Genomic DNA, 16,242 nt, shown 5'->3' on the forward strand with positions numbered 1-16,242 from the left:
AGTTTTCATTCCCATTCCAAAGAAAGGCAGTGCCAAAGAATGCTCAAATTATGGCACAATTGTACTCATCTCACATGCTAGCAAAGTAATGCTCAAAATCCTCCAAGCCAGACTCCAAATGTACATCAACTGTAAATTTTAATATGTTCAAGCTGGGTTTAGAAAATGCAGAGGAACCAGAGATCAAGTTGCCAACATTCACTGGATCATCAAAAAAGGAAGAGAGTTCCAGAAAAACATCTATTTCTGTTTTATTGACTATGCCAAAGCCTTTGACTGTGTGGATTACAACAAACTGTGGACAATTCTGAAAGAGATGGGAATACCAGACCACCTGACCTGCCTCCTGAGAAATCTGTAACAGATCAAGAAGCAACAGTTAGAACAGGACATGGAACAACAGACTGGTTCCAAACTGGGAAAAGAGTACGTCAAAGCTGTATATTGTCACCCTGCTTACTTAACTTCTGTGCAGAGTATAGCATGCTAAATGCTGGGCTGGATGAAGCACAAGCTGGAATCAAGACTGCTTGGAGAAATATCAATAAGCTCAGATATGCAGATGACACCACTCTTATGGTAGAAAGTAAGGAAGAACTAAAGAGTCTCTTGATGAAAGTGAAAGAGGAGAATGAAAAAGTTGGCTTAAAACTCAACATTCAAAAAACTAAGATCATGGCATCTGGTCCCATCACTTCATGGCAAACAGATGGGGAAACAATGGAAATAGTAAGAGACTACTTTTTTGGGCTCCAAAATCACTGCAGATGGTGATTGCAGCCATGAAATTAAAAGACATTTGCTCCTTGGAAGAAAAGTTCTGACCAACCTAGACAGCATATTAAAAAGCAGAGACATTACTTTGCCAACAAAGGTCTGACTAGTCAAGGCTATGGTTTTTCCAGTGATTATGTATGCATGTAAGTATTGGACTGTGAAGAGAGCTGAGCACCAAAGAATTGATGCTTTTGAACTGTGGTGTTGGAGAAGACTCTTGAGAGTCTCTTGGAGGGCAAGGAGATCCAACCAGTCCATCCTAAAGGAAATTAGTCCTGAATTCATTGGAAGAACTGATGCTGAAGCTGAAACTCCAATACTTTGGCCAACTGATGCAAAGAACTGACTCACTGGAAAAAACCCTGATGCTGGGAAAGATTGAAGGCGGGAGAAGAAGACAACAGAGGATGAGGTGGTTGGATGGCATCACTGACTTGATGGACACAAATTTGAGTAAGCACCCTGATTTGGTGATGGACAAGGAGGCCTGTTGTGCTGCAGTCCACAGGGTTGCAAAGAGTCAGACAGGACTGAGCGACTGAACTGACCTGAACTGGTATCTCAGAATGTGCTCTTATTTCTAGAGATAGTTTTATAGAGGTAATCAAGTTAAAGGGAGGCTTGTTAGACTGGGCTTTAATGCAATATGGCTGATATCTTTATTTTTAAATTTTTATTTTAGCAATATAGTTGATTAACAATGTTGCATTAGTTTCATAGGTACAGCAAATTTATGCATATACAGGCATCTATTCTTTTTTTCCAGTTCTTTTCCCATTCAGGTTATTACAAAATATTGGGCAAAGCTTACTGTGCTATCCAGCTGGTCCTTGTTGATTATCTGTTTTAAACATAGCAGTGTGCATCTGTCAAGCTTATTCTCATGAAGATAAACTCAGGTGAGTTCAAGGCCAGGCAAGTCTACACGGGGCAGGAAAAATCATACGTGGGCATGAGCAAACTCCCCAAAGAAAACACAGATGCTCTTCCTTTGGTGGAGACCTAACCCTTGCTTTTTCTGGGGGGTCCGAACCCCATGGGAAGCCAGTAAGTGCAGGTGTGCGCCAAGGCTCCCAGCCCCGAGTGCGCGCACAGTGCGGAACGCGCGCGCCGGGCTGTGACAGGCGGGCCCGGGGCGCGGGGGGGACCGCGTGTGCGCAGGTGCCCGTCGGCGTCCCGCGCGGCGCCGCCGCAGTGCGCAGAGCGCGCGCGGGAGGCGCCCGGAGGCCCGCACGCGGAGCGTCCCTGGGCTTCGGCCCCGTCCCTCGCCCGCTGCCTGCTCGCTCCCCTCTCCCCGCGCCGCCGGGCCCCGCAATGGGGAACGTGCCCTGCGCGGTGAAGCAGTGCCTCAGCTACCAGCAGCTGCTGCGCGAGCATCTCTGGATCGGGGACTCAGTGGCAGGGGCGCTCGAGCCCGCGCAGGTACCATCTCGCGGCCCGGGGCGTCCCCTCCTCTCCCGCCGCCGCGGCGCCTCCCCGCCCGGGGCCATTCCTGCGGCGGTTGTGCGGCGTGAAGGCCTCGCCTCTGAAAAGGGTTCCCACCGTCTCCGCGGGTGAACTTGCGGACCCGCCCCTCGGGGAGACCCTTTAAATCCACCCCTCTTGGCCGCGTGCAGGCGGTCTGAAGGAAAGTGTTCCTTCTCTGCCTTTCCCTGGGAAAGGATGCTTCATGTGATAGGCAGCACTTGTCTGAGGACAGCGTCTCTCCTTTCCATTCTCTTATTATTGTGTGACAGAGGCGAAGAATTTGTCGAAATGTGAGGCAGAAAAACGGAAGGAAGCCAACACAGAAGGCTAGGAGAACAGGGTGGGGGGAAATCATTCCTTATCTGTAATGTATTTATGCTTGAACACGCTTGAACAAGCTGGGGGAAGATGGTAAATAGCAAAGGATTTCAGAGCAAAATGTATTCCCATGTGATGCCTGAAATCCCATTTGAAGACAGCTATGAGGGCCGGTGAATAGAAGCCACATGCCTGCAATTGAATGCACTCTCAACCGGAAATGGCAAGTAAATGAAGAAAATCTATGTAAAGAGATTGATTTTCTCTTAAAAGAGCTTACAATTTGAAGTTTCACAGAGAAATAGCAGTGGTAGTTGTTAAGTGAATTTTGAAGCGTGGGAAAAGGGAAGGAGACTATGAGGGTTTAGTTATTAATTTTTCAAATTTTGCTGGATGCAAAATATTTATTCTTTATACATCTATGTGCAAAATAAAAACTTGTATTAAATATAACAGTTTAGCGGGTAAGCATAATTTGAGTCTGTGTCTTTAAAAAAATTTTTTTTTCTTAAAAAAATATTGTAGCGGTTTTTGCCATACATTGACATGAATCAGCCAGTCAACTATTCTAATAGTGATATTAGGCTCCGTTTTTCCTATCGTTTTACATTAAAGGTGTATCCTCAACGTATCACAATGTGACATTGTAACCTTAGGTCTACAGATTGGAGTTCAGCATTCATGGATTCCTTCAAAGATTTCTCATTACCTGAAAGATGTCCGAGGTCATCTAACTCAAAGATTATTGCTGACAATGCAAGAGAAGGAAAATTAGTCTTTATCTTCCCATATGTTTGTATGTCTTCTATTCAATTTTTTGGTCTTCTCCTTTGATCTTTGTATTATAACTTTAAACATTCATATTTACTGTTACAGACTCAGAAATCCTTACATTTCAGTCAAAAAGTGTGAGACTTTATATGACTTTTGTTGCCATGTTAATATTATTTTTCTCTTCTCCCACCCCATATTCTGATTTTGTGGGTTTGGGGACCATGACAGAGGCTAGACTGCTGGGTAAGGATGTCTGCTTTCCCCTTTTAGGATGTGGAAGCAGGGTAATTGAAAATGGCTAGAATGACTGATCTAGGAATGTAGGAAATAGGGTTTTAGGATATTCATCAGCCTAATGAAGATGCTTTGTTTCCTTTTTGAGAAATTGCTGTACCTTCTCTAAACACTGCCTTTTTATTTAACATTGCCTGGACTGATTTGCTTGAGAAACTCCTATTCATTCCTCAGGCACAGCTTACAGATCACTTCTTTTGATCAGCTCTTTTCTCTTCCTAGAGTCAGTATCCTTTTTCTGCGCTCCTGTGGCACTTTTTGCATAATTCTGTTGTGGTTCCAATGTTGTGGAATTGTAGTGTAGGTCTTGTCCTGTTGAATTCCCAGTGATATCTGACACTTCACTCTGCAATTTGCCTCCTTCCCTGGCTTCTCCGTTTAACATCCTTACTGCTTTCAGCCCTCTTGCTCTGGGTTCCTCAGGCTGGAACCAGACTGGGTCAGAGGCCTCTGTCTGTCTGGTAAATATTCAGATTTCTCATGACTTTTTACCCACACTCACAGTATCTGACACTATTAGTATATCTGTGTCTTCCAGACTAGGAGTGCCTTCTGTCTCTTAAACTCCAGTCCTGATGTCCATCTGCTCACCTGACATCATCACTTGAGTATCTCAAAAGCAATTCAGACTCAACATTTGCAGAATCAGATTCACATTCTTCCTCTTCCAACTGCAGCCCTTCTCTACAATTTCCTAACTCAGAGAATGCTATCACAATTCATGCTGCCCTGGAAGCACAAACCAAGAGTCCATTTCCTTTTTTCTGTCATATCCAGGGTGTCACTAAGTCCTGCAGTTTTACCTCTTGAATGTCTCTCAGATCCATCTGCTTTTCCAGCTTACTGCTGCTATGGATTTTAAAGTTGCATTTTCTTTCCAGTGCACTACTGGAGTCTTGTCATCCTTCAACCCACTGTTTCTGCAGCTAGTTGAGAGATGTTCTCTGTTTCAGATGGTATCATGCTGTTCTCTTGTTTCACAACCTTCTGTGAATTCTCAGTGCTTTTAAGAGTGAATAGCAAGCAAAACCTTTAATGCATTCTTGGAAGGCTCAGATGATATTTTCTTGGCAACTGTGCAACATTGTCTTAAGCTGTCTTCTTATCCTTGCCACTGTGTCCTTCTTTGAGTTTTCCAATCATCTTTCCTCTGGAAACAGGGCCTATATCTATTTACCTTTCTGACAGATTCTTTTCAACTAATTAACCTTGAGATCTTAACGCAGATTTTAATTTCTCAGACTCTCAAGGTAAGCATTTCCTGTTATCTTACATTTCACAGTGCACTGTTCACTATATATAATATGAATTACTATATTTATTTTTGTTATCATTTTATGTTTAATTCCCTACCTGACTGTAAGCATCATAAAAGTAAGGAAAAATTCCACCACAAAATTCTCAGCAATGAACAAAATGTCCAATTAGTTTTTGATGGCCGATGAATTCTTGTTGAATGAACAAAAGAATAGAGGTTTACCCTTTTAGAGCATAAACATCTCAAGTATATGGGGACCATGAACTCCTTCTTAGCACTTTTCAGGGTTCAAAACAATGATTGGCACATTGTAGTGCAATGCTAATCTTTTTTATGTGAATTCCAATGTGATGACAGTTAAGACGGATGTCGATAAAGTTTGGTCTTAGTGCTGAGAGCTGGATATTATTCCTGTTCATGTTTTACCTTTTTAAAATTGAACTATAATGTATAATGTTTTACTTACAAGTGTGCAGAAAAGTGATTCAGTTATATACATACATATTTTTTTTTTTTTGTATTCTTTTCCACTATAGGTTATTACAAGGTATTGATTATGGCTCCCTGCACTATACAGTAGGAGCTTGTTTATCTATTTTATATATAGTAGTGTGTATCTATTAACTCCAAGTTCCTAATTTATGCCGCTCCCCTTTTCCTTTGGTATTTGTAAAATAGTTTTCTATGTCTATGAGTATATTTGTTTTGTCAATAATTTCATCTGTATCATTTTTAAAATTCTACATATAAGTGATAGATCATATGGTATTTGTCTCTCTGACTTATTAATTCTTCACTTAGTATGATTCTCTAGTTGCATGCGTGTCGCTGCAAGTCTCATTATCATTCATTTTTTGACTAATATTCCATCATACATATGTATATGTATATATATTTGTGTACCATATCTTCTCTATCCATTCACATGTTGATGGACATTTAGGTTGTGTCTTATCATCTTTTCATCTGATCGAATTTAGTCATACTTTCATGGGGAAAGAGTTGAAAATTGATTCTGGAGCTTGTTAAATGAGCTTAACTATTTTTCCACTGCTAAATATGGTAGAGGGAATCATGGGTAGGACCCCTAAGTTTTGAAATAATTTGGCTGCAATTGGGACAGAGTGCTCTGTTTTGGAAGAATCTGTGCTAGTCAATAGAAGGTTCAAAACCTAGACTCTTTTCTGCTACCAATAAATTATTAAGATAAAATATAATGTTGTATTTGTAAGTACAAATACACTCTTTTGGAGCTTAGCAATTTATTACCAAATATAAAATGGGTCAATGTGCATTAAAGGCTTACACTACAATAGCTCAACATAATAAAATTCTTTAGATCTCTCTCTCTTTTTTTTTTGTTCTCTTTTTTGATAATGGTATTGGTTTTTCAGAAGAATTCCTTAATAGGCCAGGAGGTCAAAACTGATCCTTCTGTGGTTCAAGCTATCGCTTAGGGTCTATTTTATTTTTTGTTATTCATCTCAGTTAAAATGGATATGATGAAGCTGGCTTACCTGGTGGTTTCAAGCATGAGTCAAGTGCTCGGGCCTGTTGGGCTGGGAAGATCCAGAGGAATCGGGTGGAGAGGGAGGTGGGATGGGAGACCGGGATGGGGAATTCGTGTAACTCTATGGCTGATTCACATCAATGTATGACAAAACCCACTGAAAAATAAATTTTAAAAAAAGGCCAAAAAAAAAAAAAATAAATAAAAATAAAATGAAGTTTTCTTGTAAAATAGTCCTTGTTTGATTCAGTAACTAAATTTCTTTCTATATTAATAAGGAGACTTAAGCAGTAAGTAAATCTCTTTATATGTTAATATGCTATCACAGCAATAAAATTTCCAGTGATCTAAATTCTATCATAAACAGCATTTTAGATATGTTTGTTTTTTTAAAGACACAATTGTAGATTATGTGAGATTAAGTTTATAGTTATTTTACATTTTATCCTGATCCTTTAAGTTACATTTGCTGTGAGCAAAAATTAAGATTCTAAGTATTTAGTGTTAAAGGATCACTTGAGTTTAACCTGAATATATAATATTTTTGTTTAAATTTAGTGAAAAGGTTAAAGTGACTGTATCCTTTTTGGTTAACAGTGTGCAGCTGTTAATAAACACCTTAGGGTCAGTGGGGAGGAATTGTCAAAAATAAAACACAAACTACCAGCCTATCCCACTGCTTGTTTTCTGTTTGACTCAGGTGTTCTTTGGCCCCTTATGTCAGCTTTTTTACTTGTTTTATGACTTCTTTGAAATTATGTAATTTTTAAAATTCATTTTCCCCCTGCATTAGCTTGGTGGTTATATACTGTTTTTTTTTTTCTTTTTTTGTGGGGGGGGGGGGTGTACCAATTTATTTGAAGGAATGATCCTAAGAAAAGAACTTAAGTAGATGTTTCAGTAGAACTTACAGAAAAGGTGGAGGTAATCCAAGCATGCATGCACTGTCTTGGTGACATGGAGCCAGCCTAAGGCTTAGCTCTCACTCTCGTTATCCTTACAGTGTTTCCCAGGGTGTGTTTATCAAGGGGTACTCTGCCATGCCAGATTCGGGGCCCCCATCTTGCACTGGTTCATTCAGTGCTCACCCGTCTTTGATGGATTTCACCTGCTCTTTCAGGCAGTGAGTGTCAATGAAGTCACCCACATGGGGTCATTTTTTGTCAGTGGCCGGTGTGTGCAGTTCCAGTAGTGGCTGACTGACACTTTTTTCCAGGTGTAGCGCACACTCCTTTGCATTCAGCCCAGGCTCCCGTCGTCAGGGTCCGGTTTCCTGATATCCCGAAGGACGGTGCGGCCGCCCCCTTAGTTCTGCAGCTCCATCCGTTTCTCAGCATGTTCCCTCGCCCAGGAGACTGGTGAAAGCTGGCAAAGTCTTTCAAAGCCACAGAACCGCCGTCCACAGAGTAAGACACGGACAGGCAGACGTCGGAGCCTAGCGCTCCAGGTTGCTCTGGCGGCCACGGCCGCCCCGGGCCCGGTGGCCTTTCCGGGCACCTGCGAGGCGGCGCAGCCCTCCCGGCGGGCGGCCCGGAAAGGCCCGTGGGCTGCGCCGCGCAGGAGGGGTGGGGGACCTGGAGGGGGTGGGGGGACACGGAGTGGGGGGCGGGGGATGGGACCCAGAGGGGCCGGGAGGGGGTGGGGGGACGGGACCCAGAGGGGCCGGGGCGGGGGGGGGGGGGGGGGGGGCCGGAGGGGGCGGGGGGATGGGACCCAGAGGGGCCGGGGGCTGGGGGGGGCCCGGAGGGGGCGGGGGGACGGGGGGGGGGCGGGGGGATGGGACCCAGAGGGGCCGGGGGCCGGGGGGGGCCCGGAGGGGGCGGGGGGACACGGAGGGGGGGGCGGGGGGACACGGAGGGGGGGCGGGGGGATGGGACCCAGAGGGGCCGGGGGCTGGGGGGGGCCCGGAGGGGGCGGGGGGATGGGACCCAGAGGGGCCGGGGTCTGGAGGGGGCCCGAAGGGGGCGGGGGGGGGGGGGGGGACACAGAGGGGGGCGGGGGGATGGGACCCAGAGGGGCCGGGGGGCGGGGGGGGGGGGTGGCCTGGAGGGGGCAGGGGACTGGGAGGCGGGGCGGAGGGACCCTGAGTCGGGCGGGACAGGACGGGGGGTGGGGGGTGGGGGGACCCGGAGGAGGCGGGGCGGGGGCGGGGGGGGGGGGGCCGGAGGCGCCCGAGGGGCAGTGAGGCGTGCCCAGGGTTGGCTCCGAGGGGCGGGCCGGGCAGGATCCCAGGTGCAGGCCAAGCATCCTTGAAGCCGGAAACCTCAGGGAACCTCCACGAAGATAGCCTGTGGCATACTGTTTCTACAGTACTGTTAGTTGTTACCTATAAGGTGTCAACATCCAAACTTGACTTGTTAAAATACCATATCAGTTAGTTCTGTATTAAAAATGTAACTCCTCTTAGTGCCTTCGTATGTTGTTGTATGTATTCATCCTCTACATCCTGTATTTGGACTATATACTTATACAGTCAATGTACATTTACATTTATGCATGTATTTCCCATTTCCTTGCTCTTCATTACTTTCTAAAGATCCATCCCTTCATCTGGAATTATTCCCCCTTCACCCTAACGTGTGTGCTTTAATATTTTCTTTAATAAAAATCTGGTGGTGATACTTAAAGTTCTTATTTGCTTGAAATTACATTTATGTATACACACATACAATATGCATAAATATAATGAATATTGAGTTTAAATATATGTTCCAAATAAAGAATTAGGATACATGACATGGCAACCATACAAAATGCAGATTTCTCAATAGATAAATGGAAACCAGGGGCAAATGAGAGAAAGCAGCTGTTGGCTTTATTCATTTCTGGGCCTTTGATGATAACCTGTCTTCAGTTCTCTTCTTGTTATCTTTGGTTTCCAACAGTATGGCTATGATGTGTTAGAGGTGGTTTTCTTCATATCTGATAGTGGCTCATAGTGCTTCTTGGATCTATAACTTGATGCTTGTTGGTTTCTAGGTGTTTTGGCAAATTTTCATCCAGTTGTTTTCAAATATTGCTTATTTCTTTTTTACCCCCAACTCCAATTTAGGCCTACAGTTTGAAGAATCTTAGAACATTTTGTTGTGCCCCATTGATTTCTTATACTCATTTTTGTATTTTTCATCTTTTCTTATCATTTTTGATCTGAATATTTTTCTCAAGTATATTCCATTTCACTAATTCCCAATTTAGCTTTGTCTAATTTGCTGTTAATTTAATTTTTAGTTATATTTTTCTATTACTACATTTCTACCTTGTTTCTGAAACCAGTTTTTAGTTCTTTGCCACAGTTCTCCATCTTATCAAGAATTCTTGAATGTTTATCAGTTATTTTAAGTTTCATCTCTAATCATTCCAATATTCAAATCTTCAGTGGGTCTCTTTCATTTATCTTCCCTCTTGGAAAGCCTACTAGCTTTTCAGTTTAAGTTACACACCTGTTATGAAAATATTGTAGACAAAATTTGAGACTTTCGGTCATACTGTCCTTCTCCAGAAAAGATTAACTGTTCCTCCACCTCTTTTTCCTCACCCTCTACAAACTGCCTTTGGAAACCACAAGCCTGTTTTCTCTCTCTCTCTCTTTATTTAAGATTCTATGTGTAAGTGAAATAGTACAGTGTTTGTCTTTCTCTCTCTGACTTATTTTGCTTAACATAATGCCGTTAGGTCCCATCTGGTAGCATGTGTCATGGTTTCCTTCTTTTTTATAATTGAGTAATGCGCCTTTTTAAAAATATATAGCACATTTTCTTTGTCCATCAGTGGACACGTGGGTTGTTTTCACCTCTTGGCTATTGTAAGTAATGCTGCAGTGAACATGGGAGTGAAGATATCTATTTGAGATAGTGATTTCCTATCCTTGGGATAAACACTTAGAAGTAGAATTGTTGAATCATATGTTAGTTTTATTTCTCACTTTTTGAGGAACCTTCATACTCAAAAATGTTTTCTATAGTGGCTGCACCAATTCACATTTTCATCACCAGTTCACAAGGTTTCCCTTTTCTCCACATCCTCACTAACAACACCAACACTTATTTCTTGTCATTTTGATAATAGTCATTCTGATGGGTGCCTGGAGAATTACCAATAACCTCAGATATGCAGATGACACCACCCTTTTGGCAGAAAGCAAAGAGGAACTAAAGAGCCTCTTGATGAAAGTGAAAGGGGAGAGTAAAAAAGCTGGCTTAAAACTCAGCGTTCAGAAAACTAAGATCATGGCGTCTGGTCCCATCACTTCATGGCAAAAAGGTATAGGAAAAAAAGGAAACAGTGACAGACTTTATTTCACTGGGCTCCAAAATCACTGTGAAGAGTGACTGCAGCCATGAAATTAAAAGACGCTTGCTCCTTGAAAGAAAAGCTATGACAAACCTAGACAGTGTATTAAAAAGCAGAGACATCAGTTTGCTGACAAAAGTCTGTATAGTCAAAGCTATGGTTTTTCCAGTAGTTGTGTACAGTTGTGAGAGTTGGACCATAAAGAAGGCTGAGCACTGAAGAATTGATGCTTGTGAACTGTGGTGTTGGAGAAGACTCTTGAGAGTCCCTTGGACTGCAAGGAGATCCAACCAGTCCATCCTGAAGGAAGTCAACATTGAATATTGATTGGAAGGACGGATGCTGAAGCTTCAGTTGAGCACCTGATGTGAAAGGTGACTCATTGGTAAAGACTCTGATGCTGGGAAAGATTGAGGGCAGGAGGAGAAGGGGACGACAGAGGACGAGGTGGTTGGATGGCATCATCGACTCAATGGACTTGAGTTTGAACAAACTCCAAGAGATAGTAAAGGACGGGGAAGCCTGGCGTGCTGCAGTCCATGGGGTCGCAAAGAGTCGGACATGACTGAGCAGCTGAACAGCAATAGTCCTGCGGGGTGTGGGGAACAGGAAGAGTTATCTTTTGCTTCTAGCAGGCAATTAGTGCACGGGTAGCTTTTGTTGTTCTTCAGTCACAAGGGTAGCTTATCTTAAGGCAATCATATATTTAGCTGATTCAAGGCTGGACCTACTTCATTTGTGAGGGCTTCTTTTTTCTTGTCGTCCTAATTTTTATCTTGTCATCCTTCAGGGTTCTGACTAAAGCCCTAGAGTGTTTACCAGAATGTCTTCTCCTTTTGGGATCTGAACTCAAAAATATTTCCTCCTCAATCTCTTAGGCTCCTGGGAGCTCTGATGCTCATCCTAGCTTTTCACCTAATTACGTTAGAATTGGTGAATGCCTCAAGGGGGAAAGTCATGCTGAAAATTAGCCTTAATCACTTTATGTTTTTCTTCTGCACGGTATCTTGGCCACTGAAGTGAACCTACCCCTGGAAGCCCCTAAGGCTATCAAAAGGAGTTTTTCACTAATTTTCACCAGATTTTCTGGCTTCCCTGGTGGCTCAGCAGGAAAGAATCCACCTTTAATGCAGGAGCCACAGGAGACACAGGTCCAATCCCTGGGTCAGGAAGATCCCCTGGAGAAGGGAATGGCAACCCACTCCAGTATTCTTGTCTGGAAAATTCCATGGACAGTAGAGCCTGGTGGGCTATGGTTCATAGGGTCGCAAAGAGTTGAACAAAACTGAAGACTTAGCATGCAGTCTCACCAGATTTTCTGGTTCTCAGTGAGAAGTTTGTTCTGGAGAAGCTAATTGAAAGACTAACAATAAGACAGTGGAAATATAAAAAGCACTAATTTTGCAATATAATTTGAATTGTAAAAACTATATTCATTTACCATGTTATAAAGCTTTGGAAGTGGTTATATTCCAGATAATATGCAAACTATTGACGCTAATAACTTATGAATTTATTTTTCCAGCTTTATTGAGATATAGTTGACATCAAACACTGTAAGTTTAAGGTGTACAGATTTGATATGCATATATTACAAAATGATCACCATAATTTTGCCTAATATCTGCATCATACCCCATACTTAATCATCATTTAATTAATTAAAAGAAATCACCGTCACTTTTTTTATGGTGAGATTGTTTAAGATCTACCCTCTTAACAACTTTCAAGCGTATAATATTAACTATCATGAGGCTATACCTTAGATTCCTAGAGCTTATTCATCTTATAGGTTAAAGTTTGTATAGAAAAACAATTTAAAGTTTAAAAAATGAAGAAAGAGTTGTCTGTTTCATTAAAAAATAAGATTTTACAGAGAAACTGACTTACACTGGTTTTTACTCTAAGTTAAAATTGGGAAAGATATAGAAGATATTTTTTAAACATGAAAATTATTATTATGCCTAACTTAAGTATCTGTCTTTACAGAAGCAGTATACTATTATTTACTTCCTTTTATGTATGATGTAGTTCAATAAACTTTGTTAAATGAGTGACTGAATAAATGAGTGATTAAGTAGATAGTTCCTTTATTACATTTTATCTCTATTGATGTAAGATTATTTTGGATCTTTCCACTTAATGTGTGTGAAGTTGGTAACAGTAATTTCTTCTTTTTATTAACCTCTTCTTTACAATCTTATCTTTTGCTTTGCCTGGATTCATTCCTGATTCATATTTAATAGGCACTGGACACTGCCTAACTCTGTGACATGCAATAACTCACGTAATCCTCATAACAATCCTCTTTATAGATACAGTAACTGAGACACAGGTTACATGACCTGCTCAGTTAGTGATCTGGGAGGTGAATTCAGGCAGCTGAGGTTCTAGAGCCCCCACTTTTCACAGTCTACCAGTGTTTGCTGACCTTGCTGGTGAGAGGAGTCGACTGAGGCGTTTATTAAATGTTCTAGAAATTCTGATTCAGTAGCGTCGCTCGCTGTCCTTTGCCTCAGCTGTCTTTGGGGAAATGCTGGGCTGGGTGATGCTGCTCCTCCTTCGTCCCAGTCTCTGCTTTAGAGGGTCTGCTGTTGGCTCCTCTTTGCTCCAGTCTGTCTTTGGAGAGCTCCTGGCTCCAGCCCTCGGACTCCTATGAGTTTTGACTTCCCTTTTCCCCTCTCTGAGGGGGAGAATAGAGTTCTGCCTGGAATAGAACTGCATTGGATACAAAAGGAAAAACAACTTGGTTTCCAATAAATTTCCTGTTCCCTTCCTTCTGCAATACTTTCTGTCTTTGGATTTCTGTTGGCTTCCCTCTTCCTTGCTTCTCTCCTTCCAGCTGGCTTTCTCATCCTTCCCTCCCCCAACCCAGTGTTCTTGTTTTTTTCATTAGCTCTGAGCTCCTCCAAGTCTTCTGGCTTCCTTTCTGCTTATTCACTCTGGGCTGCAACTTTCCCTGACCCTCTCTCCTTTCCTCATTTTCCTCTTCTAGGCTTAGCTTTTATTTTTATTTCTTTTGATTTTCCCTCATCAACCAAGGGGCTAGACTGTGCAGACGTATAATTTGATGTGTTACGCTTATGGAGCAGATGGTATTTAAAAGAGATCAAGCAAATTCATATATGTGGAGAATATCATTTTTAGCAGCAATTCTGATTTGAAAGTGGTTGTCCAGCCTGCTTGAAGACCTCACAGTAAAATCAACACATGAATGTGGTTTCCTGGTCTCATGATTGTTAGACTAAGTAGGAGATTCAAATTGACTGCTACACAGATGAGCTGTATTAACCTCTGGAAATATTTTATTTTGTCAAGACTACACTTAAAAGGTAAAAACAGATGAATGCCTTAAACAGGATTTGTATTCTTCCTTATATCCTTAGCTGCCTCAGACATCCAGTTTATCTTCCCTTTTTTTTAATCTTAAAAATTAGCTCATCTTTCATATATCTATTTCCTCTTTTACAAGAAAAAATAATAAAGGCCCCTGATCTTATAAACTGCTTTATTATTTTTTTTCACCCTTGATTTGAAGATGGATACTCACCTTCACTAGTGATGAAACTTTCCTTAAATGTCTTTCTCTGTGTCCTTCACTTCTGCCCCTGCCAACCCCAACTCTTAAGTAGCACTCAGTGAACCCACGTTTGTTTTCTGCATCAAAGCTCTGTTCCCCATCAAAGATGATCAAATAGACGGAAACATCCCTCTAGTAAATATGTAATATTTGGAATAGACTGAGATTTTCTAAAAGGTGAAACTACATTTACCTTTTCTATTATCCAGAAGATTTAAATACTTAAATTCTGGTAAATATTTACAGAATAAAATAGTTTGTATGTGCTAAAAATCCATTCATAGTGTAAACTCAGGTAGTTTTAGCCAAATTCACTGACTTTATGACTGGCATAAAAGATATATGTTTAATTATAATCAAAGATGTTATTTTTATAAACAAGAATAAGTAGCTTTCAATTGTAGTTTTTTTTTATATTGGACTAGGATGTTTTAAAATTCACATATTCATTTTAGAAGTTTGAGCATCTCTTTCTTTTCTTTCATGGCTGTCATATAAAGGTCAGAAGGAGTAGAATCTAGCTCTTCCTTCATTTTCCACATCTAGGTTTTTACTGGGTTAGTTCACACAGTGAAGAAGAACGCATCTTCTTGTCATCCCACTTTACAAGAGAAGGAATAGAGACATGCAGGGAATAATGACACCCTCAGGGTGAAACAGCTTCTCTGTTGCAGGGTGTGAGCTGTGGGCCCGGGTTTTGGATTCAGTGGTGGTGCTGAGTATCCCACTGATGATCAAATGTCTCCTTACGCTTGTTTCTTTCCAAGTTATGCTTCCGTGGATTTGTGAAGTAGGGAAGTGCACGTGAAGGGAAACTTCAGCTACAGAAAAAACACCTTTAATATGTTTCACCCTGTGAAATCAGCCTTTCAGAAAGTCTTTTCAGTGAACTTTATTAACAACCGATGGAGTCTGGGAAGCTTGGCAAGCAAGGAGGCAGGAAACCCCAGAGAAATGTATCTGTCAGACATCTTTCCTCCTGAGGTTTCCTTCCACGTGATTTTGGATCCTGAAGGAAGTAGAGGGTCTCTCTGTTGCTGCGTTTGTACATCTGTAACCCACTGGGTGTGCAGAGTCTGGCGTCCACTTTTTAAATTCTTTCCTTGATCTATGTTTCACTGTGAAATAGAAACCAATTATAGCTGAATGTTGAAGTGAAAATATGAATCTTATTTTAGTTAGACACAATTTCTACTTTTTGAGAATTTTTATTTAAGGGCTGAGGCTTCTCTGAGTTTTAAATGCTATGTCACATTTCAAGCCTTGCATTCTACAGGGATGTGTGGACTCAGTCATAGATAAAAGCTGAGGGCCATTTGGAATTCTCTTTGGCCAGGTTTTAGGGCTGGATTTAAAAGGCATATGCAGGACCTATGGAGAAACAGATGAAGTGATTCAGGGGTTCACTCACAAATGTCTGGTATCACTTAGTTTCCATTCTTGTATGAGAAGATTTTAATATTTAATTTAGTATAATTCTGCTGAATGTATGCTCTAGAAAATATTGAAAGGAAAAACTTGAGTTAAAGGAAATGGAACAGAAGCTTGCATAAACACTCATCTCTGGAGAGCTGGATCTCTTAAATCTATTTGCTCTTGAAAGCATGTATATAGATAGACCTCTCGATGGGAATGCATCGTGATAACTTGTTAAATAGAATGTCAGTCATTTGTTTTAATTTTTTAAAAAAGTGTTATTTAGGGGCAGGAGTATTATTTTAACTTACTTGCGCTAAATTTGCAACTAACTTATTGCATAGGGCAATTTTAAGAATATATTTAATTTTAAGAATACATCAGAGACGTATTATGCTAATTGTTAATAGAATATTATTAACAGGAGTTTAGAAACTTATGTGATGATAATGATGATGATACTACCAACCACTCTTTTTTTAAAAATTTATTTTATTGGAGTATAATTGGTTTACAGTGTTGTGTGCAGCAGTGTGGCTCAGTCATACATATATGTGT

General features: G+C 41.4%; 1 protein-coding gene across 3 annotated transcripts in view; it reads left to right on the forward strand.

Annotated features, from left to right (window-relative positions):
- Nucleotides 1-2,011: 2,011 nt before the first annotated feature.
- The window catches only part of HMGCLL1 (3-hydroxy-3-methylglutaryl-CoA lyase like 1), a 180,337-nt gene continuing 166,106 nt past the window's right edge, over nt 2,012-16,242 (forward strand). For all 3 annotated transcript variants that reach the window (XM_065913225.1, XM_065913226.1, XM_065913227.1), the window contains exon 1: nt 2,012-2,199. In XM_065913225.1, the coding sequence (XP_065769297.1) occupies nt 2,092-2,199 (108 nt within the window). In that variant the 5' untranslated portion in view covers nt 2,012-2,091. The remainder of the gene's footprint in view (nt 2,200-16,242) is intronic.

The sequence above is a fragment of the Muntiacus reevesi genome, chromosome 20, assembly GCF_963930625.1.
Source record: "Muntiacus reevesi chromosome 20, mMunRee1.1, whole genome shotgun sequence".
Taxonomy (NCBI): domain Eukaryota; kingdom Metazoa; phylum Chordata; class Mammalia; order Artiodactyla; family Cervidae; genus Muntiacus; species Muntiacus reevesi.